Source organism: Corylus avellana, chromosome 10, assembly GCF_965113065.1.
Source record: "Corylus avellana chromosome 10, dhCorAvel1.hap1.2, whole genome shotgun sequence".
In the NCBI taxonomy this organism is placed as follows: domain Eukaryota; kingdom Viridiplantae; phylum Streptophyta; class Magnoliopsida; order Fagales; family Betulaceae; genus Corylus; species Corylus avellana.
The window spans coordinates 5488896-5516429 of record NC_142499.1 but is presented as its reverse complement, the minus strand read 5'-3'; the positions used below and the strand labels follow the sequence as shown (position 1 = coordinate 5516429).

Below are 27534 nucleotides of genomic sequence, written 5' to 3'. Positions count from 1 at the left end.
AGATCGCTTCCGAATCGGAATGGATTGATGCATATGGCAAAACAGTATGCAGCTTATCTACAACAGGAAATTTCATGCAGAGTCTCAAATAAATAGATGAATGAAAGTAAATTCAAATTTAATGGCCGAAAATAAGATCAAATCAGTCAGTCAATTTATACTTCTTCCTGTGAATGGCCGAAATTGTTGTTCCTCTTTCTTAGGTGCTTCTCCTTGAACATCATCCTTTGAAACCTTCTTCATTGGCTGGATTTCACGGGAACCAAACACTAGTTTTCCTTCAAGTCTGTGCGAACCTAAATTTGGTCGAGCTGCCATTGTATCTGCAGGATCCAATGCTTGCTGTTTCAGGAAAGAAGATAATTCTGGTTCTGCTGAACTTTCCCCATCGACCCGCCTCGCCAACCCCTGGAATGGTATGAACTTCCCTTTCTGTTTCTGATCTTTGACCGGAGCTGCATTCTTTGGTGCTGGTTTTTCGGGTTCTTTGTAATCTAGTGGAGGAGCAAACTCCACCTCACAATCTGTATCAATAATATTTATAGCAGCAGAAGGCTTGGTCTCTACTATATTGACGTAAAACTTCTTGCTGTTATGGTTGATCATGATATTATCTCCAGTTGTCAGGCAAGAGAAGTTCCTCAGTATATCTTCCAGCAAATCCTTGATGTTGGAGATGTGAATGAAATCTGTGGTGTGAGGCTGCAACTTCATGTGAGTTCCTTTTTCAAGGCTCACATTCTTCACAATCAGACGGTCACCCTCTTGCAGCTGTATGTTCTCCATCATCCAACCTGGTAAGAAGACGGCGTCCTCCTCGCCGGTGAACTCCAAGACCCCACAGTGAGAAACTCGCCCGGAAGATTCGTTTCGGATTTCAAACCGCGTAGGGTACTGGATTTCGAGACCGAGGAGATGCATGAGAGCTGAAGTTGGCATTATGATTTTGTCGCCATTTTCGGGGAGAGACTTTTCAATCTGAGAGAGACAATGATAAATCTGTTCAAAGGAGTCGGGGGATGCACCATCATCATCTCTTTGATCAGATGTTTCATAAGATTGATCAGAGATGCTTTCATTGGATTCATTGGAAGAGTATTCATCAGATGCTTGGGAAGACTGGTCAGAGACATCGTTGCTGTTTTCTTCGGATTCAGTGGAAGAGTTATCAGAGAAATCCCTGCCTTCGTTGTTTGGATGAAGGAAATCATTGGTTTCATCATGTTCTCCACTCTCTGCTCTTTTTTCATCATACCTTTGAGAAATCAGTTCCTCAAAGACTTCTCTTAGGAACTTTTCGTCATGTCCATCGAATATGATATGCCCTCCAAGAGTCGGAGCTTCTTGAGATCTCTGCTCCATGAAGATTGGTCAGACCTACTACTCAAGAAACACTAGGGCTTTTATTGTGTTATCATGATTGGTTTAGAAGTCTCTTAGCTAACAAGAGCAAAGATAAAAACAACCTAGGATATCGGCACCTACTTCTTTCAAAAAAATTTAAAACAAATTATAAAAGATTCTTTAATCGCAGAAATCGTTTATCCACAATAAATTGAATCTCATATCAAAAATAAATTTTATAAGAACTTGGTACAAATCAAGTCTTTTGTGCCATCCATTAAGAGGATGACACATCAGCTTGAAATAACAAAATTGGGACACCAAATCTTTGTCTTTCTATTTTGATTTCTTATTTATTTCATGGTTTTTTTGAATTTTGTAGATAAGGGATGGAGTGTTTTCACAATATTTACTTTTGTTGTTCTATGCTAATGTATTATCCTCTCAATGAAAGGCATGAAGTACTTGATTTGTGCCAAGTCCTTCTAGAAGTTATTCTCTAAAACAAATATGTATACCCAATCCAGAACAAAAAAGGGGTATAGCTACATCTTTCTTTTCTTTAAATATTACATATTTTCATATTTTACATTCTCATGAGATGAGGTTTCTTTCCCACTCCATTTTGGAGTTGCAGTGATGGACAATTAGATCGGGGCGACCTCAGGGTGTTTTTGGGAGAACTTATCCAAGGGGTATCCGCAATGGCAAATCTCCATAAAGCATTGACATGCTCAGGCAAAGCATATTCAATACCAACACGTGGACCTATCAGTATCTTTTCAGGCTCTGGACCATCCAAGAGTTCTAAACCACCTGCACCACACCCTTTATTCGTTTCAGAATTACATAAAGTCTTTTAATCAAGTTCAAAGTTCAAAAGGTACAATCAGAGATAAGGATACTCTCTATTCATAGTCAAAGTTAATATATTTAACGGTATACATGATTCTATATTATTTAAATTTTTAAAAGACGTGCTAATATTGATTTCAGATGGACCTTTAGATGTACCAAATTTAAATCATGAACATGAAATGAAGATTCAATTCGGTACAATCGGTGAGCTTCAGAGCTTACCAGGAGCATAGAGGCAATGGTTAGACCATTCTGTTGACAGACCCAGAGCTTGACCAATCTAAAATGGGGAAATATAGATATTAAGAAATTGAATACCCAGAATCCGATAAAGCAGCATATAAAGTCATCAAAACTAACTCAGTGACCTTCAAGAACATGTCGTCCATCCATAATCAGTTTTTCCAGTATGTCATGGCAGCCAAACAACTTTCAAAAATGTAGTTATGTTACTTTGCAATTTCTATATAAACTCAAACTTCCTAGTACAGCCTCTAATGTTACGAAGAGCAAGGCATTACTGACAGCTATTACTATGGCTCCAGACTCATTCAACCAGTAAAAGAGAGAAACTTCCAAATGCTCATCATATTATGGATAACAATTATATACATTGATAATCATATTTGTCAATCTCGGCTACAAATCTGAGGGTAACTTCAGCAGTTGGACCTGCTTAAATTATATAATCCATTCAGTTTAAATAAGATGGTGAAACTAATATTTGAGAAGTTCCAAGCAAAAGGGCCAGAACCACTTGATTAACAAAAGTAAAAAGCAAAAAGAAGCTTATAAACATCCTAATCCCGCCTTCTTTGATGGCAATTTTTGGTCTACAACACAGCTACTCAATGGCAATGCGAATACAGAGATCAGTGTTAACATTACACTTCTTTTGTTCAACACTGTAATTCTCTCTTCTTCTTCTTTTTGTAAGTGAACATTGTAATTTTTCTGATTTGACTCACACAACCCCTCTGTCATGGATCGCTTGAAATTTCTAGGTTTTATTTTTATTGTATTTTTTTGGGTGTCCCATAAAAGTTTCATGGTTCTGTTATATCAATGCTACTAAACACTAGTGTCAATTTTAATACATGTTGTAAATGAAATTACTTTCCTCAGTTGCATTTCTCAGTGAAACTCTCCAGCCTTTTGCCCCTTCTATATCAGAAAAACATTTGGCAATTTCATTACTCATTAGAGATGATCGTGTCAGACACATAACTAAAAGCATTGATTAAACACATCATATTTACTGAAAGCCAGTATTATAGAAGGAATTGCATATAAGAAAAGTTAATAATTAGAATAGCTACTTACAATCACATTATATTCATCTGAAAATTGTAGTGTTCCAATTCAAAGAATTTCTCTAATTAATAAGGCACATTTTCTACCAATAATCAGGCAGATTTAATTACAGATTCCATACGCATTTAATGCCAAATATATGTAGTCACAGATATATGTATTCACAGATTTTCACATATATTGACTTAACAGTACTCCACTGACTGATCCACAGCAAAGATTAGCCTTTATTTCAAACTTGTGACCTGTTAAATAAAATATACAAAAAAAAAAAAAAAAAACTGACCTTTCCAGGTCCAGTAAGAAGAACAGGCTTGTCAGTTTTCTGACCTCGACGGTGCTGAATGGTGTCCAATCCTATGATGTTATTAATGATGATAAAGATGCCCTTTTAGAAATAGTAGCAAGATCTTTTTACAAAAAAAGATAGACTACATAAGGATAGAACAAAGGTTCCTTGTGCAAGTTTATGCAATGTACATCCAAGGAACAAAAGGGAGAAGAAAAATTAATAAGCAAAAAGTTAGTTAACAGCTGAAATCCAAGTAACAAGGATATTAATAATTGTTTTGTTTTCTCCTCTACAATTCTAAAATCTCCATATTGTTGCAAAGTGTTGCTGCACAAGTCTCATTCCAAAAGTTGAAGCTTCAATTAGGATTCAGGTAGTAACATTCTTTCCTCCCATGTAAATTTTATTCGGAAAAGCACCACCACAGATAAATTTGGTTACTTTCTACAGTAAGTGAACTAGGCTTTTAAGTAGCCAACCCAACTCTTCAAATAATCTCTCTTTTAATGTATTTCTTTATCGAAATAGTATGGAAACTAACTAAAAGATTTGGATAATCATCTCCACGAAATCGGGGTGCATATTTGTGAGTATTTGATCAATTACTGTCAGAGTTTCACATGTGATGAAATCTCACATTGAGTAATAACAACAAAAGTATGTGGTTAATATAACATTCTTAACCCAAACCTGTAGACTTAAAACTTTTGGATTGAATTGGTGTCCCGACATTCATATCATCTTCTCACTTAAGAGTTCCCCAAATTTTGTTTCATTGCCTAACAAGTGATATCCAAACCAGGGTTCATGTTGGAGTTATGTAGGGTTCTTGATCTTCTTACCCAGTCGACAACTCCCCAAGGTGTCTGAATACCTAACAATTTCCAAATTGGATTGGTGGGTTGTAAATTTGTCTTAAGGGTGACCAAAGGAGGGCATGATATTTGCCTGCCATAGACGCAATCGACTAAAAATGTATAAATAATAGCGGTGATAGAATAGGATGATTACAAGTTAGAACAACACAAGCTTAAACCTAGCCAATGATAATAAAGCTACAAGAAGCATAGCTTTGAAAATGATTACCACTTATGGGAGCACAAGATCGTATTAAGACAGCAGCCCCAACTCCTTCCTTGTCAGCCACAACATTCAGCATTGTATGGAGACCATAGCACAGATACACATATGCATGCCCTCCTCTTCCAAACTACAATTTACAAGAATTACATAAAGGAAAAAAGAAAACGAGCTTGAAATTTTTAGTCAATGCAGAATGCTCTGGGAAGCGTGTTCTTACAACTGGGGCTGTTCTCGCTGTAATTCCAAATCGACCGTGACATGCCGAATCGTTTGGTCTGTAAGCTTCGACCTGCCATGTACTAACGAATGTATATTACGTTGTATCGAAACATTGCTTCAATTTTCAGGAAGAAAGACAAAATGGTATGACAGAGTGAGTTTTCCAACGTTTTCTCGGGAAACAAACGGAAGTCAAGGAAAGAAAATTACCTCGGTAATCCGAAGAACAACGTCGTCCCTCCTAAGATGCTTGCCGAGCAGACGCGGCGCGAGATCGAGAGCGTCGATCAGACAGAACTCGGGAGACAGGATTGTCATTCTGTCAAATGAGAGGTCTGGGATTGGAAACGAGTTCGATTTGGGTTTGGGTTTGACCCGAAAACTCAGTGTTTTGGAGCGGTGACTCGGCCGGGTTTCATGGTCGACGACGTCGTCCTCGGCTTCGCTCGTCGAAATCGGTCGCTTGTGTTTCGCCACACGTTTGAAACGCTGCGTTTTGTTCATTTCGTGGCCGTGGAAGCCAAAGGGGAGCTGTTGAAGAAAGAGAGGAGTGGTCTGGGCACTTGGTCTGATCGGGGATTTTGGCGGGGATTTTGTTTATAGATGGTATCTAATGTCATAGTCACCTAACACTATACCTTAGGGGTGTCAAAAATTACCGAAAAATTAGAATCGAAAAACCGGAAAACCGAAAATTGAAAAACCGGGGTCCCGGTTTCGGTTTCGGTTTGAAAAATCCAAAAATTAGGTACTCTAGTTCTAGTACCCGATTTTTACCGGGAATATCGGAACCGAGTGTTCATTTTATATATATATATATATATATATATATATATATATATATTTTACACTTAGGTTTAAGTTTAGGGTATTTTAAAAAATTAAATTTTTATTTCTAAGGCACAAATAGGCAAAAACATTAATTTTTTAGATTTATTTTTTAATTATTTGGAACAATCATAACAAAGCCTCTTTAATTTAGACAAAGAGACTAATAGATTTTGTAAAAAAATGGGTCAACTTATGAAAAAAAAAAAAAAAAAAAAGGCTTATTTTAGGCCCAATACCTAAAATAAGCCCAAAAACTAATTTTTTAAAAAAACTGATTACCGGATCGGGGTCCCAGTTCCAGTTCCAGTTTCTCAAAACTGAGAACTGGGGTACCCTGGTTCCGGTTTCCAATTTTGGCCAAAAGCCGAGAAATCAGACTGGGTTGACACCCCTACTGTACCTCGTTTGTTTGACAATGCATTTTGGGATAATTTTTTAGATTTGAACTAATTTGATCTAATTTTATGTGTATATCAAGTCTTTCTCAACCAAAAAGTCAAAAACACCATCTAATCAATGTGCCACATAAATTACATAATATCAATTGCCACTTTTTTTTCTTTTTTTTTTTAATTAATGCAGGGAGGGGAAAAAGGGAATCAATTGCAACGTTAGTTTGTAAATGATTGTAATAAAAAATGAGAATTGCTACACTTACGAAGGCTTTTACAAATAAATCCTTACAAACTAACGTGGAAAGGAAAGAGACAAAAAAATTGAGATCAGCTGCCTGTGAGAGACCCAAGTTGGACGACCCAGACCGTGCACTGTAGGTCTAGTTCAAACCCAGGCGTGGGTCTGGCCTACACCCAGCGGCGGGTCTAGCCAGGACCCCAATTCCAGCACCTTAATAAAAATATAATTAATGATTTTTAAAGATAGTCATGAATATTAAGTTTCTCACATTACTTAGTTATTCGATAAAATTGAAATTTATGAGATATTCTAAGAAAGTTCCAAATCGAAATTTATGAACTTTATGTTGAAATCAAAGGTGGATGTGAGGGTGAGAAATGGTGAGTGGGAGAGTGAAATTGTGAAGTGGAATATATAGGTTGGGAAGAAAGGGGCCGAAGGGAGAGCATGGCGTAGAGCTTTGGAGAGAGGGCTCCAAAGCTTCCTCTTCAACATTCCATGGGAGAGCTTAACCAAATATATGATATGCGAAACAGTGAAAACTGTTTTTTACAATGAAAACAGACACTTTGAATGCATGTGAAAACACGACAACGTTTTGTTTCTTCTATAGCACTAGCCTTTTTCTTTTAAACAAAATTTGCTACAAATATGCAAAAGATAAAAAAATGTGGATAAGGAAACCATATGGTTGGTCCGGACCGACAATAAGCTACTTGCCAAATAAATAAAGTCATTACCAGATCCGTCGACTTTTGAGCCTTGAGGAACTATAAACACTTAGATGCTTTAATTAGCATGCTTTTCGGATTGAAATAAAGTGATAGGACAATTTTCTTTTATTTTTTTGGCACTTGATGCAATATCATCTTTAATAATATCTGTTGTTACTAGTCTCTATAGTTGCTCCACGTTTTATGTGGCGGGAGAGATTGAATCTTAGCTAAAATGTCAAAATCGAAAGATCTTGGGAGCGTTTGTCTCTTTATATGAGATTTTGGTGGATGTAGTTATTACTTATTATTGATCAGGTCATTCATTTGAGTGAAACCCATGATAGATCCCCAACACTACTTTACAATTGGGCTCATGTGGCTGTGCTCATATAAGCTCTTGATTTTATTTTTATTTTTAATTTATTTTTTAATTTTGTTTTTTAATAAAAACTGATCTAAAAGTTGAAGGATACTGTCACATCAACCCAATGATATGTAGATGAGATATGAAATAAGTATGTAACATTACTCTAAATTAAATTATAGGGGTGAAAAAGTGGTTACGATTAGCGGTTATTGGCTATAACCGATAAGCGTAACTACCTAGGCGGTTTGTAAAATCCACTAACTGCTTATGTGATTAACGGGCAGTTAACTGTTAATAACCTTAATAGCAGCTAACTGCTTTTTAAAGAAAAAATTCTAAAATAAAAAAGTGAATTAAAAAAAAAAAAAAAAAAACCCAAAACGACGTCGTTTTTATGATAATATGATAATACCTTACTACATACGACATCACTTTTAGATTTTTATATATTTAAACACAAAAACGATGTCATTTCATATATATAAAGACAGTTAGTGGTTAATTGTTTGTAGTTAGCGGTTTTTTCAAAACCTAAAACTGTTAGCCGTAACCGCCTAGGCGGTTAACGATTTTTCTCAACCGCCTTCAAAAGCTGTTAGCGGTTAACTGTTAGTGTGGTTAGCGGGCGATTAATAACCGCTTACCTTTTTACCCCTATTAAATTCTTTATTTTAATTTAATGGGTTGAATACTACCCTTTATGAAGCTAAAGTCACATGCTAGTAAGGCTTAAAGCCTTAAACCATAGCCTGCTGTATCAAAATGGAGTTGGGCCATTCCCATGAATGGTCAAAAACAAGGCCAACTCTCAAGCCCACCGGAAAAAAGGCCCAGAATCGAAAGGCACAACGAGAGTATCTCTATCTTCAATCTTTTGTTTCTCAACTTCCCTACCCGGCCTGCCTTCCCAGCTAAATCCTGCTAACCGCAATCTCCAAAAGCAGCGGTGTTCTTTAACGTCTATAGACTCCAGAGCCTTCCAAATTCTTTCTCCAACTCAATTGCTCAATGTTCTAGACCCTTCCAAGCTCGGAACCCTCCAGACAATTTCCAACCCCCTCTATTTTTCTCCTCCACTTTCCCTCACTCTCCCACCTCTCTCTCTCTCTCTCTCAGCGTTTGCTTATCTTTTTGTTCCTTGTTTTTGGGGCTCTGTAGCATTGGGCAATGGCCAAGTACGGCGAGGGCGACAAGAGATGGATCGTGGAGGACAGACCTGACGGCGCCAACGTCCACAACTGGCACTGGGCCGAGACAGACTGCATCGAATGGTCAAGAAACCTCTTGACCAAGCTCCTCTCGGATCTCACCGTCCTCGACGGCGAGGGGGACCTCTACATCAAGACCAAGAAGGTCGACAAGGTCGAGGGCGAGGCCTACGTCAACGTGCGCAAGGGGAAGATCATCCCCGGCTACGAGATCAGCCTTACGCTCGCCTGGGAAGGCGAGGCCAAGGACGCCGACGGCAAGTCCTTGCTCAAGGCCGATGGGTTTGTCGAGATCCCCTACATCGCCGACGAGAACGCTGACGAGGACCCGGACCTGAGGGTCTCGGTCAAGGACGAGGGACCCATTGGGAAGAGGCTCAAGGAGGCCATGCTGGCCAAAGGGAAGCCCTTGATTTTGGAGAAGGTCAGGGTCTACGTGGAGAGCATGGCTAAAGGTGGGCCTGCCAAGGAAGATTTGGAGGTCAAGAAGGTCGCGCCCAAGGCTCAGCCCGCGGATTCTCCGGCGGCGGCGACCACGGCGAAGCCAAAGGAGCCGGTGGTGGAGAAGAAGAAGGAGGCGAAGAAGAAGGGGTTCAAGACGATAACTTTGACGGAGAAGTTTAGCTGTAGAGCGGGGGCTCTGTATGAGATTCTGATGGATGAGAATCGGTGGAAGGGTTTTACGCAGAGCAATGCGAGGATTAGCAAAGAGGTGGGTGGGGAGTTTAGTATCTTTGATGGGTCGGTGACTGGGACCAATGTGGAATTGCAGGATGGGAAATTGATTGTGCAGAAGTGGAGGTTCGGGAACTGGGCCGATGGCATTCATTCCACGGTGAGTTTTCGTTTGATTAGGTTATGACTGATTGATGAGAATTGGTTTAGTGACTGGGTTTTTGATGAATGTTGCAGGTGAGACTCGCTTTGGATGAGCCGGAACCTGGGCTTACCGTTGTCAAGCTGACGCATACCGATGTCCCTGAGGAAGACAGGTGGGGTTTGGTTTGATGGGTTCGTTTGAGTTTATCTTTCATTGGTCGGTTGTGTCGGAGGTTTATTGTTTTTCTTTTCTCTGATGGTGATCTGATTGTCTTGTGTTTTGATTTGCTTTTGTTTGCAGATATGGGAATTCGACTGTGGTGGAGAACACCGAGAGGGGATGGCGGGATCTTATTTTCAACAAGATACGGGCAGTTTTTAGTTTTGGTATATGAGATTTTTGAGATAGAATGTGGGTCAAGTGTATAATTTTAGTCGATGTCGCTCTTTTCCCAGCAATGAAATATGACTGAAAATGTTTGGATTAATTGACACATTGTTAAATGTTGTGGAATGTCTTGATTGGGTGGTTTGCGTCTAGACTGTCTTTCGAACTGAACCATCACTCCTTTTGTGTTTTCAGTATAAGAAATTCATTGTTGAACTTAGAAATTTGGTGTCAATGGGAGAGATGTGTCTTATTAAGATTATGCTTCTGGCTACTTTGGTGGTGTCCATCATGTTGTTATGTCTTGTACTGCATTCATGATATTGGAATACAGTAGTGCCTTTTTGCCACGTTTGGTAAGAGAAAACCATGAGGTTTCTGTTACATATGAATTTCTTTTGTTATTGTTGGTCATTACTATTAATGTTATTGAGCAATTCTAATATTTTGCAATCATCTTTTAATGATTTATGGTTGGTACGTAGTATGAAATTCGATTTTCATACCATGGCTTGTTGTGTTTAACAAAGAAATAAATTTTTATAGGTCTATGTTAAATCCGTTAGCTAAGGCTCTCCACCGGCAGTAAATTTTTAACTCAATCTTGAGCTTAACTTTTGATAAGAGTAAATCTTAAACTCATTCTTGAGATGAACTTTTGATGAGATTTTGGCTTTGGTGCTCGATAAATCAGAGAGATTTTGAGGAGGTTGTTCAAACAATGTGGTTGGTTTGGCCAATGGATCTATACTTGAATGGTAGATAAAGGGGGTGTTGCAAGTGTAGTACTATCTTAGTCTGATGGATGCTGGTTGAGTTGGGGATGATTGGAAAGTCTCTTGCGACTAAGAGAAGGACTTCCATTAAGCCAGCTTGTTTTTTTCCTCCTATAAAAATTTTCCAGTGAGGTTGTTGGGTTTAAGGCTTAGTTGAATGGTAATATATATTGCCTTGTGGTTTTTGGTGGTAAAATATTTTTGATAAGTAGTTTTTGGTGGTAAATATGTGTTATGAGTCTCCTTGTGGCGGTACATTGTCAATTTTAATATAGTACTTGAGATGGTAACCATGTTTAAGGCACTTGGTGTACCTTCATGCTGTAGTTTAGGTGTGTGTGTTCTTGGGGAAACCTTTTAGGACACTGGTGGTAACCTTTTGTGTTTGAAAATTTCTGACTGCAAGGCTGCTTCACTGGTTGGGATATGATTGATGTTTGTTTATTCTGTGGTTTTTTTCTTCTTGTGGGGGAGGGGGAGGGGGAGGAAGAGAAAGGGAAAGGGAGATCGAATGCTTAAAATCTTCAGTGTTGTTTATCTTTTATGGTTTCCATCATGCATTTGTCCTGGATGGTTTGTGTTCCAATTGGGGGAAAGTTTTGAGGGCACTGTTTAGGCAAAGCTTCACCTAGTATTAGAAGCTTGAACATTTGAGAGATATGGTTTTGAGATCAAGTGGAGGCAGGATATGTAAAATGTAATTTATGCAGGACGATTATGTAAAAGACATAATCATATCTATTGAAGGTGATATGATTATTATGCATATTCATGGATTATACTACCATATCTTATGCATCCAAACTTGTTAGGGTGTAGTTTATTAAGACTTGGGGAGAGGTTGTTAAAGAGAAATCTATGACATGAATCAAATAGTGGTTATTAAACAAAGCCCAAGCAACTGGGCAAGAAGGTTGGGACAAATAGGTGTAGGGTTTGTTTGCTTTCTCTGGAAAGACACAGGTGGGACTGGTTGGAAGTTGAAACAATGAGAAAATTCATCTATACTGTAATGTGCAACAAAGACTAATGACTTTCACCCCTAAGGTGCCTTGTTATGTGTGTTGATATAGAGTGACGAGTTCTATGAACACGATTGCTACCTTTTTATTGCATTTAGATAATAATAAGTCTCCCATTATTGATGCTATTTGAACTAAATGTAAAAGAAAGTGTTTTGAGTGATTACCTAGCTATTAGAACACGAATTTCATTGAAATCGTGGTACATTTCTGCTCTCTAGGCATCCATGGATATTTGAGGTGACTAATTATGAGTGTGTGAATGAGGAAAAGGTGAACACACATTGTGTTCAATAATGCTATGGCCTATGAGTGCTTTATGTTATATTACTCAGTGGAGCACTTGAGTTGAGTATAAAGAGAAATTTATTTCAAAAGGTGTATGAATGAAATCATTAACAATAAACCCAAAATTACTCAAAACAATTAGTCCTTGAAGGGCTTTTGAGAAAGTGAGGGGGGTCTCTTTGATTTATTGATGCAGCATTCGCTTGCTTTTAGAGTGGAGTTATAAAAGATTATTCTCAACAACGATGAGAATCATGCCGTTGAGATACTCTTCGTGGCCCCCCCATATGCACTTTTTTTTTTTTTTTTTAATTAATATGAGATTTCCATTGCATATCATGGTGTGAACACAGAAAAGTTCCAAACTAGTGCTAATTACAAGGAAAATCCAAAAGAAATAAAATTGGAAAATGGAAAATGAAAAATGGAGGGGGAGCTCTGCGGGAGGAGGAGAGAGGAGACGGAGCTCTTCCCTCCTCTCCAACTCCAAGTACTCACAGCCGAGTCCTTCTATCTGGCTGTCAAGAGTCAGACAAATGTTTGCCAAAGTTTGACGTGGCTTTATTAAAAAAAAAAAAATTGTAGAAATCTCTCTCTTCCCCCATTTGGTTTTTTTTTTTTTTTTTTTTTAGTTAAATTTCTATGAGTTAATATTTAGTTTCTAATGCTTTAAAACTTAATTTTGAATTCAAAATTAAAACCTAGGGGTAGAAAGTTAACCCTTTAGGGATGGTATCACCCTAAAGGGATTCAATCATCCTAAATTTGGAGCTAATGACTCAAATTTGGTGCTAATATCTCAAATTTGGATTCTCCTATAATGTTTCTCTTCTTTAATTAAAAAAATATTATAAATGTATGACGCCCGTAAATCTCTACTCCTCACAGCCACAGGAAGAAATTCACTAATTACAACCCATATGCACTTGTTTAGGTACTTCATTTGACTTACTTTGCATTGGTGGATGAAAGTGACTCTTATTGCCTTTGCCATCGCCACGAGCAGAGCAGAGGCGGCGCCATGCATCTCTACCATTTCTACTGAACTGAGAAAAAGGGTACACAAATTCTTTAAAGAGAGTGCCATTCATTGGCAGCAAATTGCAAGAGCCACGATGTCTTTGTAGGAAATGCTCGAGAAAGGGGTAATTTAAACCCAAAAAATCTTCTATTCAGCCTCGGCGGGGATTTCAACAGGAAAACAGTAAAACAGTAAAACGAAAAAAACAAAATTGAAATCGTCGCCTGAGAGATTCGAACTCTCGCGGGGAAACCCCATGTACTTAGCAGGCACACGCCTTAACCACTCGGCCAAAGCGACGTTGTTATGATCTCTCTGTTTTCAAAGATTTTGAATACTTTATAAATGGCTGTACACTTGCCTTTGTAGCTTAAAATACAGTTAATTACGGCGAGGGGGGCCTCTACATCAAGACCAAGAAGGTCGACAAGGTCGAGGGCGAGGCCTACGTCAACGTGCGCAAGGGGAAGATCATCCCCGGCTACGAGATCAGCCTTACGCTTGCCTGGGAAGGCGAGGCGAAGGACGCCGACGGCAAGTCCTTGCTCAAGGCCGATGGGCTTGTCGAGATCCCCTACATCGCCGACGAGAACGCTGACGAGGACCCGGACCTGAGGGTCTCGGTCAAGGACGAGGGACCCATTGGGAAGAGGCTCAAGGAGGCCATGCTGGCCAAAGGGAAGCCCTTGATTTTGGTGAAGGTCAGGGTCTACGTGGAGAGCATGGCTAAAGGTGGGCCTGCCAAGGAAGATTTGGAGATCAAGAAGGTCGCGCCCAAGGCTCAGCCCGCGGATTCTCCTGCGGCGGCGACCACGGCGAAGCCAAAGGAGCCGGTGGTGGAGAAGAAGAAGAAGGCGAAGAAGAAGGGGTTCAAGACGATAACTTTGACGGAGAAGTTTAGCTGTAGAGCGGGGTACTCTGTATGAGATTCTGATGGATGAGAATCGGTAGAAGGGTTTTACGCAGAGCAATGCGAGGATTAGCAAAGAAAAAACAGTAAAACAGTAAAACGAAAAAACAAAATTGAAATCGTCGCCTGAGAGATTCGAACTCTCGCGGGGAAACCCCATGTACTTAGCAGGCACACGCCTTAACCACTCGGCCAAAGCGACGTTGTCATGATCTCTCTGTTTTCAAACATTTTGGATACTTTATAAATGGCTGTACACTTGCCTTTGAAGCTTAAAATACAGTTAATTACGGCGGTTGATTTTTAACCTTTTGCCAAAACAAATTAAAACCATTCTAACCCCAATTATAAACAAGTTTTCTAGTTGCTACATCTCAAATTTGAAATTCCCAAAATGGTCCATAACGTGACATGGCATGCAACAATTAGTTGGCTTATCCCTCCAAAGCTCAAAATTTATGGACCAGATGAAACGAAATATTGCTCTGCTATATATATGATGTACGCATGACTGCATGATAAAAGAGCAGAAAAAAAAAAAGCCTATATACAAGAATTTGGATCATTAGACAAACTTTTGGATCATTTCTCTAACTTCATCGATCACAAGCCATGCCTTATGCCCTCCAATTACTTCTGCTTTCATCTCTCCATCTTTCCATAGCTGCAATACATTCATACAACCTCTTTGTAACTTTTCCTTTATAAGGATCTCTGAAGTCGACAAACAAGGCAAAATCTCAGATATTGGGACATACCTGAATTGTTGGCATCTTCTGAGCAAAGAGAATACAAAGAACTCACCATTAGAATCGTATAATGGACTCACAGGCACATATATATATATAAGATAAGGCATATAACAACACAAATAAAAGATTGCTGTGAAAATTATACATACAGAGATGTTTCCGCGCTTCACTAGAGCTTGAGGTACCTTATTCACATCCACGTAATAAAATTTGCCTCTATTGTAAACAGATCAAAAACAAAGAAATAATTAATGGGAATTAGACAATAGACAACATAAACATATATATCTTAAAACAAGGAGCTGCTCACATTAGGATCAAACCTCATAAGCTAAATGGATCGGTCTAAATCAAGAAAAGTGAAGCAGAGAGCAAACACTTCATGAACTCTAACTCAATGAACTTAAGGACAGGTTATTAATTGGTCTTTGATGTCCAGATTTTGGACAAAAGAGTAGTGAAAGCTCATGAAGCTCTAATGATAGTGCCTTAGGAGCTTTCACTGCTTTCATCATCGGTATAGACGAATTTCAGCACGAAACCTCATGCTCATGGATATGGTAATAACACCAAGTGGTTAGTTCTTCCTTGTATTTGTGAATTGTAAATTGCAAGAGACTAAACAGACTAGGAAATTAGATGGAGCAGCCTAAATATTGGCAAATGCGACTCATTCCTATTCAGTCCACCTTGCCAATTATGCCCAAATATGCACATTCTGGTGTACTGGGACCTTTTTGAATGAGTGGTATATAATGTGAGCATGTGGTGCCTGGAATTTTAGATGTGGTCCCACATTTTGGTATACGTGGGGTCACAATAATATCTAAGATTCTGAGAATGAGGAACAACTCAGGCATTCAATGGTTCTTCTGCTATGAAACTTTGGCATATCTATCAATTTTTGACATGACTCAAGACACAAAATTAACATGTTTGGGTTTGCAGGGTTTGACTCAAATTAAGTGATTTGGATTAAAGTTGAACTATATAGTTTTATACACATCACTCTCGACACATAAACAGGAATTGTCACCCCTAATTTGGCACAAATGGTCAAGAAAACAACCATTAATACCTAATTTAGATATGTTTGTTTCATATACAGGGGTGGGAGAGAGAGAGAGAGACGAGTGTTTACTTGGTATCATACTCAGCAGCCAATTTCTCCAATTTAGGCTTCAAGTAGATGCATTTGCGGCACCAAGTAGCCATCCTGCAGCAAGTGGCAACAATAAAAAATCACAATTTTTGAAGAAGAGGAAGAGTTATTTAAAGCTAACCAAGAAGAGCATTTTGACGACTTCATCAGAAAAATAGAAAACGTATTTGCCATCTTCTAATTTAATCTCTCTGTTTAGGACATCCAAATACCCAGCCAAAACAACACACCATTTTTGCCCATGCTAAGAACCAGCAACAGAGAGAGAGAGAGAAATACCAGTCGATGAGAATGGGTTGGGAGAGCTGCTTTGCATGGAGTAGAATCTGATCGAGATGATCACAATCGTTGATGGGTTCCATCTCCACCGTAGTGGGCCTTGACAAATCCGGCCAAAAAGCGTCGGCTCTGGTATCTCTTCTCAAAATCTTCTTGCAGTCTCTGTTTCTACGATCAGCCCAGCACCCAGAACTTCTTTGCAAAAGCAAAAAGCTCCCACTACTTTGTAAGTACTGCTGTTGTTGTTGCTCTCGCTGGTATACTTCCCTGTACAGAATATGAGAATTCGCTGCTAACACAGACATTCTATCTCCCTCTGTCTCACTCTCTCGCAAACCCTTTTAAAAGAAGACAAAAATATAAAGAAAAAGAGGATTAGAGAGGCAACTAAGGTGATGTTCAGGGTGATGGGTGAGAAAAAAGCTTGATAAAAATCATTCTTTTTAGATAGTTTTACAAATATTCTTGTTTTTTATGCCTTTCTTGTTTCGGAAAACGGTGAGAGATGGCTGAATGGAAAGCTTATCCGCAAGGTGAGTTTGGGGATGGGAACGCAAAACAGGGATGGGGTCCACGGGCTACCCGTAGTTGATCTTTGTTTTGTGAGGGCATAAATGTCAACGAGTTCGATACTTTTTCAAGAATGAATATAGATCACGTAAACGACGAACCTACGGAGCTCAAGTCGGGAGGCTAAACCTAAATGATGTGTCGTTTTAATCAAGCACCTATATAACCACTTAAGTCTCGATTAGTTTGCGGAATAGACTTTTAGAATATGAGATTTTTAGTAATTTTGATTCAATTCCAATTAAGTATGTGTTGCTACTAAACTAAAAAAATAAGAATAACTATATCATTATGCTCTCCTCTATTTTCAATAATAACTATTATCTTTCCTAATAAGATATGCATTACGCGAGCTAAACGAACCCTTATTTTTCTCTATTTAAATCGAATTTATATTTATATGGAATTTGCATCTGCATCTTCTTCATTTAAGCCCGTAAAATCACCACATTTTTATAGATGAAAATATAAGTCCCAACTCGATAAGTAAAAATATGCCGACCTTAGCGTGTGTGTAGAGTGAGCTAACTGCAGTCATCTCCCATTATTCAGTAACAATCCAAAATGGTGAGTGATATACGCATATGGGAGGGGAATAGAAAAAAGAATCATAATGACTCACAATAACATGCCAATTAGTTACTTCGATGACTCTGTAACTTAAATACTCATTATGACTAAGCTTTATGATCTCATTTCCACTGATCTACACCATTACCCAACTCACCCTTACTGGAATTAGCATCTAAAAATGAGATCCCAACAACATTACCCAACTCACCCTTACTGGAATTAGCATCTAAAAATGAGATCCCAACAACATTACCCAACTCACCCTTACTGGAATTAGTATCTAAAAATGCGATCCCAACAACAATACACCTATAGTCGAATTTTCATGAAGTTAATACAAGTAAGAGAACATCACGGAATTAACTAATTAAGTATATTTTTAAGTTCTCTTAAGTACTCACATCCGGCTCAACAAATATTTGGTTAAAATATAAATTCTAAGACTACTACAAAGCAAATGATAACAAAAATGTACACAATTCTAAGAGGGTACAAATAGATTGCTTGTCTAAAGGTGCCGCCATAAGAACCACATTAAGAGCTCATCTAGTTTTTTTTTTTTTTTTTTTGGACAATCCCTCTGCCTACCACTCAAATATTGTTGAAGACTAGGGGTAGGCAAAAACCCGCCCAACCCGCCCTGCCGGATTTAAGTGTTTTTTTGGCATATACGGGTTGGGAAAAATCAGACCCGTGCTGGTCGGGTCAGTCCGTGGGAATAGAAATTTTTAAGAGGCGGGTACCCGATCCGCCCCGCCCCTATATGCCTAAAACCAAAAAATCCTAAATTCCTAATATCCTCTAAACCCGCCTAGTTCGGGTCGGGTAGCCAAAAAGCCCAAAACCCGCCCGAATCGACCCGTGCCTACCCCTATTGAAGACTATGAATGTCAGGCTTATAAGCGAAATTGATGGTCACTTCGAACTTATGTTATTTTCTGAACGATGGGCGGAGAAAAGTTGCATTTAGATAAAATGAAACATGAAAAATAAACTCGAACAAAAACATACACATTAAGATCTCGTACGGTTTCTTAGAAACACATTAAGATCTCGTATGGTTTCTTTTGGACAATCCACCTGCCTACTGCTCAAATACTATTGAAGATTATGAATGTCACGCTTAGAAGTGAAATTAACACTTCGAACTTACATTCTTTTCTGAACGATGGGCGGAGAAAAGTTGTATTTAGATAAAATGAAAAACGAAAAAAATAAACTCGAACATACATACACATTAAGATCTGGTATGGTTTATTAGAACCATATTAAGTTGGTTTCTATATTTTCCTCATATTCTCCTACAAATTCAATAAACTAGCCATTAAATTCGTGGGGTCCACCTAGTGGTGTCAACCCGGTCCCAGTTCCCGATTATTGGCCAAAATGGGGAACCGGAACTAGGGTACCCTAGTTATTCATTTTGGGAAACCGAAATTGGATAACCGGGAACCGGTTAACCAGGTATCCAATAACCGGCCGGTTCCGGTTGGTACCACGTTATCCGGATTGGGTAACCGGGTTAAAAAAAAAAAAAAAAAATTGTAATTTAGGCTTATTTTAGGTATTGGGCCTAAAATTTGAGCTTGATTTAACCATTTTGGCCCATTTTTTTAAAAAAATTATTAGCCTTTTTGTCCTAATAAACTATTACCATTCTTCGTTGGTAGTTTTTTAAGAACGGGGTAAAGCCCAAAAATCCTAAAAAAACTAATGTTTTTGCCTTTATGGGCCAGAAAATTAAAAATTCAATTTTTTAAAATGCCCTAAAAATCATTTTAAAGTAAGAGTGTCAAGGCGGTAAGTAGATTTCGCTAACCGCCTAGCGGTTAACAATTAGTGAAATAGATAACCGCTGCTAACCGTTTTTTTTCAAAATTGGGCTTTTTCTTGGGCTTTTTGAGCTTTCTTTATGGCTTTTCGGGCCTTTTTGGGCTTTTTTTTTAACCTTTTTTTTTTTTTTAATTTTTTGTATTTTTAGTGTCTTCTTGGGCCCCAATTGCTATAAAAAGAGCCCATATTAAAAAATTAAAAATATTTGACCCAAAATTTACATTTACTTGTACTTTAAAAAAATTTCCTTAAATATTAAATCATAACCCGTTAACTTTAAAAATAAAAAATAAAATAAAAAAAATCAACACACATATAAAAAAAAGTTTAGAATTCAGACAACTGTCACAACATATAATAATAATACATTAATACTTAAATTGTATTTATAATTAACACATTGGTCATTGTTTAATCCAATGTCAATTACTTCATTTGATATTATACGAATCATATCATCATTGTACATTAATAATATGATTCATTTGAAGTCTTGAATAAAGTATTTGAATTGTCATTGAATCATATGATTAAATATTGATATTATACATTTATATTATTCATATGCATATGTAGACTTATATAGACTTATAACATATATAGACTTATAAGTTTATAACATACATTGGAAATAAGTCTCTAAATATTTAATTGTTGTATTAGTATGAATTGGTATACTTATGAGTTATGTCATATTATATATGTATAATTTGTTATTACATAATCAAATGATTTAATGATCAATTGATCATGTGATATAATCATATAAATTATAGTGATAATATATTAATACTCAAATTGTGATTTTATTATTTTTTTAAAAAATTGCGATTTAATGATCAAGTGATTATATGATATAATCATATAAATTATAGTGATAATATATTAATACTCAAATTGTGATTTAATTATTTTTAAAAAAAATTGTGATTTAATGATCAAGTGATTATGTTATATGTATAAATACTTTTATAATTATAATTATAAAAATATATTATATAAAAAGGCGGTTAGCGGTTAGTAAACCCAATAACCGCTAACCAGTAGGTGGTTATAGCGGTTAGGTGATTAGCGGTTAATACGGTTAAGCGGTTAACGGTTAACGGTTATAGCGCCCTATTTTAAAGGCTTATCTACATAATACTTGTAAACAAACCAATAACAAAAAGAGGCGGAAGTGTCGTGGAGTTGTGAAGTGCTAAACAAAGTAAAAATAAAAGCAAAAAAAAAAAAAATTAATATATATATATAGTTTGTCACAACACTTTTGGCATGTAAAAAATCTAGCCAACAAAGCCTACAGTTAATCAAACATAAAACATACTCAGGAAGAATATTTATATTTAGATTTCCTTTCCAAGGTGAAGGGTAAACCTCTTTACAACCATGTTTTAGATGCATGCTACAGAGCCAAGAGTTGCTTAAACGTGAAGAAAGTACCCAAAAGAAAACCAAAACCTCAAAAGCCTTGGCAACATAAACTATATCACATTGACTCCATTTTCATTCCGGACGATGCATCAAAGGGAAAGAAAAGTATGTATTATCAAACAGTTAGGCTTAACTATGAGTAATATCTAAAAGAAACCACACAATGGAAAGGGGCCAACTAATTCAGCAAAAATACATTATTTCCTTCACGTTGTCCCTAATCAGATGAAGGGGTTGGGAGCTCTGACCCTTGAGGTAATATCTTGCCCGATACACAGTCAAATAGGCATAATAGACAAGAGGAACTGCATATACAAATATCATTGCAATAGTGTAAATAGCATCCACAACTCAATGCTAATATAGACAAAAATAAAGGAAAAATTAAACAAGAAGGAGATTAAACCTAAGGAAACTGATTGAGTGCACCTTGCAAAGAACCTGAAAAGAACCTTACTGGAATTAGGATCGAAAAATGACATCCCAACAATAGTGCACCTATAGTCGAACTTTCATGAAGTTAATACACGAAAGAGAACATCACTGAGTTAACTAATTAAGTATATTTTTAAGTTTTGTTAAGCACTCACTTCCGACTCAACAAATATTTGGTTAAAATATAAATTCTAAGACTACTACGAGGCAAATAATAACAAAAATGTACACAATTCTAAGAAGGTAAAAATGACTTACTTGTCTAAAGGTGCCGCCATAAGTACCACATTAAGAGCTTGTCTAGTTTTTTTCTGGACAATCCAGCTGCCTACCACTCAAATACTGTTGAAGACTATGAATGTCAGGCTTATAAGCGAAATTGATGGTCACTTCGAACTTATGTTCTTTTCTGAACGATGGGTGGAGGAAAGTTGCATTCAGATAAAATGAAAAAATAAACTCGAACAAACATACACGTTAAGATCTCGTATGGTTTCTCTATTTTATTCATATTCACCTACAAATTCAATAGACTAACCATTAAATTTGTGGGGTTCACCTAGGGGTGTCGACCGGTTCCTGGTTCCCGGTTATTGGCCAAAACCGAGAACCGGAATTGGGGTACCCTGATTATTCATTTTGGGAAACTAGAACTGGGTAACCAGGTACCCAATAACCGGCCGGTTCCGGTTGGTACCCTGTTATCCGGACCAGGTAACCGGGTTTTAAAAAAATATATATATATATGATTTAGGCTTAGTTTAGAGTAGGGCTGTAAATGAGTCGACACACTCGATAGCTCGCTCGCTACCCGCTCGACTAAGCTCGACCCGAACTCGAGCTCGACACTGTGCAAACTCGCTCGTTACTGTTAAAACTCGCTCGATTAGCTAATGACACAAACCCGGCTCGCTCGATAAAACTCGATGGGGGCTCGTGAGATCGACTCGTTTAACTCGGGATCGGCAGGCTCGCCCGAGCTCGTATAAGGATCGTGAGCTCGACTCGGTTAACTCGATAATCACCCGAGCTCGCTAAGGGATCGTGAGATCGGCTCGTTTAACTCGATAATCGCCCGACTCGTTTAGAGCTCGTGAGCTCAACTCGTGTTATCGTCCGACCCGACCCGTCCCACACGACAATGTAACTAAAAAAAATAATTTAACATGTTATTAATCAATAATAATCATAGCTTCAATATGTATACAATTAACTAATTAAGATATAAGGCTATAGTATAAGCATGACTAACATTATATGGACTATGTTATTATTTATAGGTTTAATGTCCAATGTCAAATTAATTAGTTAATAATAATAATAATAATCATATTCATAGCCTCATAGGTTCAATGTGTGTACAATTAATTAATTAATATTTAAGGGTATAGTATAAGTGTATAACTAACATTGTATATAGTATAGACTATGTTATTATTTATAGGTTTAATGTCCAATGTCCAATGTCCAATTAATTAGTTAATAATAATAATAATAATAATCATAGGTTCAATGTGTGTACAATTAACTAATTAAGATATAAGGGTATAGTATAAGTGTATAACTAACATTGTATAGAGTATAGACTATGTTATTATTTATAGGTTTAAATTGTTTAATGTCCAATGTCCAATGTCCAATTAGTTAGTAATAATAATAATCATAATAATAATCATAGGTTCAAAGTGTGTACAATTAAGTAATTTAGATCTAAGGGTATAGTATTGGTGTATAACTAACATTGTATTATTGTATATACTACATTATTGTTTATAAGTTTTTTAATTTTTAATGTCCAATGTCCAACTCAATAATAATAATAATAATAATCATAATAATCATAGATTCAATGTGTCATGTGTCATGTGTGTACAATTAAGTAATTAAGATCTAAGGGTATAATATAGGTGTATAACTAACATTGTATTATTGTATATACTACATTATTGTTTATAGGTTTTTTAATTTTTAATGTCCAATGTCCAATTCAATAATAATAATAATAATAATAATCATCATAATAAATTAATAATAATCATAACAATCATAGGTTCAATGTGTCATGTGTGTACAATTAAGTAATTAAGATCTAAGGGTATAATATAGGTGTATACTTATAGGTTTAATGTCTATTGCCCAATTAATAAGTTATTTAAAAACATTAAATTATATGGTACTATTTTTTTAAAAAAAATAAAAATAAAAAATTGTATTAAGTAGTATTTAAGTTGTTAACTTTTAAGTATTATTTAAATTTGTTAACTAATGTCTAATGGTATTGTAAAATAAAAGTCTAGAACCATTGTAAAATAATGATATCCCGTAAAATAATAAAAGTCTAGAACCATTAACTAATAACTAATGTCTAATTTTCAAATCTATTAATTAATTCCTAACAAATTCTCAACAATGCTATTAATTTCTAACAAATTTGTCTTCATAGTTCTAATTCTAAAACAATGGTATTGGCGTATTGGTCCAGACTCCAAAGTCCAAAGTCCAAACACACGTTTTCAAGAAAAAAAAAAACCAAACGGTCCAAACACACGTTTAGAGTTTTTTTTAGGGTACTTTTAACTAACAACTTGTTAAGTTAAATAAACGGTTGTGGTTGAACTGATTGAATTTTATTAAATATCAACGGTTATAGATCATTTATGGGAAAACAAAGAAGCGAGCTCATCTATAATCGCGCACACAGTATAATAATTTTTTTTTGAATTTTGAAAAAATCGAACGTTTATCTAGATTGATTGTAGCCGTCGGATTAATTTGCATTAATCCGTAGCCGTTCGATCGTGGAAGTGGACAACAGCTGTAAACCACCCCACAAAGATATTTATCCAGTACTCCGCACTACACCAGAGGGGTATTAATCGCACGGTCTTAACTTGAATAAAACTAATAGATCAGAATAAACGGTCAAAAACAGTTCACGTGCAGAAAGGAAATCGGGTTCAGTCACTCATGCCGCGGAGAATCATTTTCGGCTTCACGGTTTTGCACGCCACGCACGCGAACCGAGACTGACGCGTCTCGAATCTCTCGATAGCTTCCAGCCGTCCGTTTTTTTTAGATTTAACTGTAGCCGTTGGATTTGGAAAATGGAAAACAGCTGTAGAGCAATCCCCGCGTGATTATTATCTAGTGTTCCAAAATAAACATGAGCTCACCAATCCGAAATAAATTTTAAAATCAATCTTAGAATCTACGGTCAAGATGAAATATTGAGTATTGATGGCACCGGTTTCACCAACTCACGCACGCGGTGGATCAATCTGAGAATCTCGTTTCTTCACGCAAGCACGACAAACGAGACTGACACGTCTGACTTCGATTTCAGCCGTTCAATTTTTGGCGATTAAACTTCAGCCGTTAGATCAAGATAATGGACGACAGCTGTAACCCACACCCAAACCTGATAATAATCTAGTGTTCCGCAGACCATAGTAAGCTTGCTACAATTAACTGATCGAACGATTAAAATAAAATCAATAAATTAATCTATCTAATCGACGGTATAACTGAAAGGGTTACACCAGACTTTATTAGACACGGCCGTATTGGATTAAAAACTTATTAACTCATAACTGGGACACGCGGCACGCTAGGAAAAATTTACAAAAATTAGATCAAATCCAACCGTTCATTACTCAAATGAAATCAGATCCAACGGCTGGGGCTCATTTCAGAGAAAACTAAACTAAAAAAGTAAAAATCATTCAACTCGCCTCTCTCGCTCACGACGCTCACGTCGCTCAGTCCCTAGCTTTCTTCTGTGACTTCTCTCCTACTCTCCAGTTCACTTAGAACCCTAAGTTCCTACCAGTAACCACTAACCAGCCAGTAACTAAGCTAACCAGAGATTCAATTGCCAGAAACGATTCAAACGAAGGGACTAGAGAGGGGGCATTCAATGCATATCCCATCGTGGATTCGTGGTTTGTTGAGTGGATTGAATGCTCGCATTAAATCCTTCTCAGCCCCCTACCTACACCCCGTTCGTTTCAGATCGTCAATCGAGCCGTTGATGGATCATCTGATATCCATCCAATGGCTTACAAGTTTTGTGAGACAAACTGTCTTGATCAATCGCGTGAATCGCTGCATTTGCGAACCAGAAAAGTTCTCATAGCCCGTCCAATCTCGCCGCCTAATCCTCATTTTCTTATGTTATTTTACTTATTTACATTGTTTTTATTTTCATATTTGTGTTTTTTCAAGTTTTCAACTGTTCTTTTGATCTCTGACTTTTTTGGTTGTGGTGTGGAAGAGACAGAGATGATTGCCCTTGATCTGACTGTTAGGGCTATGGAAATCGAGTACTGGGCTATCAAGTACTCGATTACCATTTTTTTATTCATTCCCAAACCCCCCCACGATCCATCCCCCATATATACTCGAATGTATGAACCTGATGCATCATGTATGCAAGACTTGCTTGCACATTACTCGAGTTGTTTGAATTTGTTTGCTCTTGCTTGCTGCTTGCAAGGAGTTTCAAATCAGAAAACATTCTGACTTCTGAAGAGTGAAGAGCCTCTTCTGCCTTTAGCTTTAAGTTAAGTTTTTTTTTTTTCCTGAACCCTAATCTGAACTTGTTATATTTATAGGTGTATTATTAATTTATTATTCCATTATGGTTTACTATTTTCGTTGTTAAAAAATGCACTAACTAGTAACTAATGTTGCTAATTTCATCATTTCAGGGAGTTTGGTAGCACTGAATTTGCAACTTGCAAGCTACAACAGTTTCATTTGCTGGAAGTTTCAGGTGTTTTTTTTAAAGAAACTTGTTCCGTCTGTTTTCATTAATTGCTATGTTAATAGTAATTGCTATGTTATAACTTATAAATCTGTTAACATGAATTGCTATGTTATAAATTGCTATGTTAATAGTAATTGCTACATTATAACTTATAATCTGTTTACATGAATTGCTATGTTATAAATTGCTATGTTAATAGTAATTGCTACATTATAACTTATAATCTGTTTACATGAATTGCTATGTTATAAATTGCTATGTTAATAGTAATTGCTACATTATAACTTATAATCTGTTTACATGAATTGCTATGTTATAAATTGCTATGTTAATAGTAATTGCTACATTATAACTTATAATCTGTTTACATGAATTGCTATGTTATAAATTGCTATGTTAATAGTAATTGCTACGTTATAACTTATAAATCTGTTTACATGAATTGCTATGTTAGGACTATGATTCTGTTATGTTAAAAAACTGTTAGGACTTATTTTGTTATTTTATTTATCAAACTTTTAAATTTTATAAATGATTAACAGTTATGGAGAATACTATTCAACTCAATGCATGCAATGATGTTGATTTGGATGATGATTCACTTACTGCCGACCCTACTCCTGGATCTGGTGTGTCTGTTAGTACTGAATGCACACCAGATGATCATGTTAATTTGGTTTCTCCTGTTGTTGTTGAATCTGGGGATGGGGATGGGGATGGGGCTGGGGCTGGGGCTGGGGCTGGGGGTGAAGGTGAAGGTGTGTCAGTTGCCTTCCAAAGGAAGGAAAGGCAAAAGACTTCCAAAGTCTGGAATGACTTTTCTTCTATTGAAGTAAATGGTGTAAAAAAATCCCAGTGTAATTGGTGTAAGAGGTTGTTTTCTGTAGGGAAATCTAGTACTACATCCACCCTTAGTAGGCATTTAGCTGCTTGTGTGAAGTTTGTGGAGTTGAATAGCCTTAAGAAGCAAAAGACTTTGTCATTTGAACCTAGTGATGGCAGTGATGGTTTAGGGACCTTGACAAACTTTAGTTTCAATGAGAAGAAAGTTAGAGAACTTGCTGCCCATATGGTACTTCTACATGAATATCCCTTTAATATGATGGAGCATGAACTTTTTAACAAGTTCATGAGGGCTTGCACACCATACTGGAAAAAAATTAGCCGTGCCACTGTAAAAAGTGATTGCATTGCCACTTATAACATTGAAAAGAAAAAGTTGAAAACTCTTCTAAGTGGGATTGATAGGGTAAACATAACTACTGATATGTGGACCTCCTCCCAAAGGGTTTCATATATGGTGGTTACTTGTCATTTTGTGGATTCTAATTGGGTACTCCAAAAGAGGATTTTAAATTTTTGTAATGTACCTCCTCCACATTCAGGTGTTGTTATTGCTGAAGCCTTAAGAAACAGTTTTATTGAATGGGGCATTTTGGATAAAGTACTTACAATAACTGTTGATAATGCTAGTGCTAATTCTGCTGCCATTGACATTTTGAGAGATGATTTTGAGTTGAGGGGTAGTTTGCCTATTGGGGGCCTTATGTTTCATGTTAGGTGTTGTGCTCATATTACCAATTTGTTGGTGCAAGCAGAGCTTTCTGAAATAGGGGAGATAATAGATTCTGTTAGGCAG

The 27534-nt window shown here is 37.0% G+C and overlaps 5 protein-coding genes and 2 non-coding genes across 9 annotated transcripts; 2 read left to right on the top strand and 5 right to left on the bottom strand.

Moving 5' to 3' along the window:
• Positions 1-112: 112 nt before the first annotated feature.
• LOC132162209 (ubiquitin fusion degradation protein 1 C-like) lies at positions 113-3818 on the bottom strand. Its single transcript, XM_088511028.1, has 3 exons — positions 3803-3818; positions 2425-2482; positions 113-1353 (listed from the first exon to the last, which is right to left on the bottom strand). The coding sequence occupies exons 2-3, from the start codon at positions 2431-2433 to the stop codon at positions 151-153; spliced, it is 1212 nt and encodes a 403-aa protein (XP_088367154.1). The 5' UTR covers positions 2434-2482; positions 3803-3818; the 3' UTR covers positions 113-150.
• On the bottom strand, positions 1384-5661 carry LOC132162208 (DNA-3-methyladenine glycosylase (MAG)). Of its 2 annotated transcripts, none has more exons than XM_088511029.1 (6): positions 5321-5661; positions 5109-5180; positions 4895-5018; positions 3803-3873; positions 2425-2482; positions 1384-2172 (listed from the first exon to the last, which is right to left on the bottom strand). In XM_088511029.1, exons 1-6 carry the CDS (start codon positions 5612-5614, stop codon positions 1931-1933), a joined length of 861 nt encoding a protein of 286 aa, XP_088367155.1. In that variant the 5' UTR covers positions 5615-5661; the 3' UTR covers positions 1384-1930. The 2 variants fall into 2 exon arrangements, with proteins under 2 accessions (XP_088367155.1, XP_059428456.2); XM_059572473.2 differs by having other exon boundaries at positions 1384-2160.
• Positions 5662-8547: 2886 nt separating this feature from the next.
• Positions 8548-10349, top strand: LOC132191850 (uncharacterized). The gene is made up of 3 exons (XM_059606963.2): positions 8548-9703; positions 9781-9860; positions 9989-10349. The coding sequence occupies exons 1-3, from the start codon at positions 8828-8830 to the stop codon at positions 10080-10082; spliced, it is 1050 nt and encodes a 349-aa protein (XP_059462946.1). The 5' UTR covers positions 8548-8827; the 3' UTR covers positions 10083-10349.
• Positions 10350-12585: 2236 nt separating this feature from the next.
• Positions 12586-14274, top strand: LOC132162207 (uncharacterized). Its single transcript, XM_088511079.1, has 2 exons — positions 12586-12709; positions 13564-14274. The coding sequence occupies exons 1-2, from the start codon at positions 12586-12588 to the stop codon at positions 14106-14108; spliced, it is 669 nt and encodes a 222-aa protein (XP_088367205.1). The 3' UTR covers positions 14109-14274.
• Positions 13401-13482, bottom strand: TRNAS-GCU (transfer RNA serine (anticodon GCU)). The gene has a single exon. It is a non-coding gene; the product is annotated as a tRNA-Ser (tRNA).
• TRNAS-GCU (transfer RNA serine (anticodon GCU)) lies at positions 14213-14294 on the bottom strand. Its single transcript has one exon. It is a non-coding gene; the product is annotated as a tRNA-Ser (tRNA).
• Positions 14295-14560: 266 nt separating this feature from the next.
• On the bottom strand, positions 14561-16836 carry WCRKC1 (WCRKC thioredoxin 1). 2 transcript variants are annotated; one of them, XM_088511161.1, is made up of 5 exons: positions 16286-16836; positions 15986-16060; positions 14994-15060; positions 14851-14865; positions 14561-14756 (listed from the first exon to the last, which is right to left on the bottom strand). In XM_088511161.1, exons 1-5 carry the CDS (start codon positions 16588-16590, stop codon positions 14658-14660), a joined length of 561 nt encoding a protein of 186 aa, XP_088367287.1. In that variant the 5' UTR covers positions 16591-16836; the 3' UTR covers positions 14561-14657. The 2 variants fall into 2 exon arrangements, with proteins under 2 accessions (XP_088367287.1, XP_059462923.1); XM_059606940.2 differs by having other exon boundaries at positions 14851-14868; positions 16286-16834.
• Between the last annotated feature and the right edge of the window lie 10698 nt (positions 16837-27534).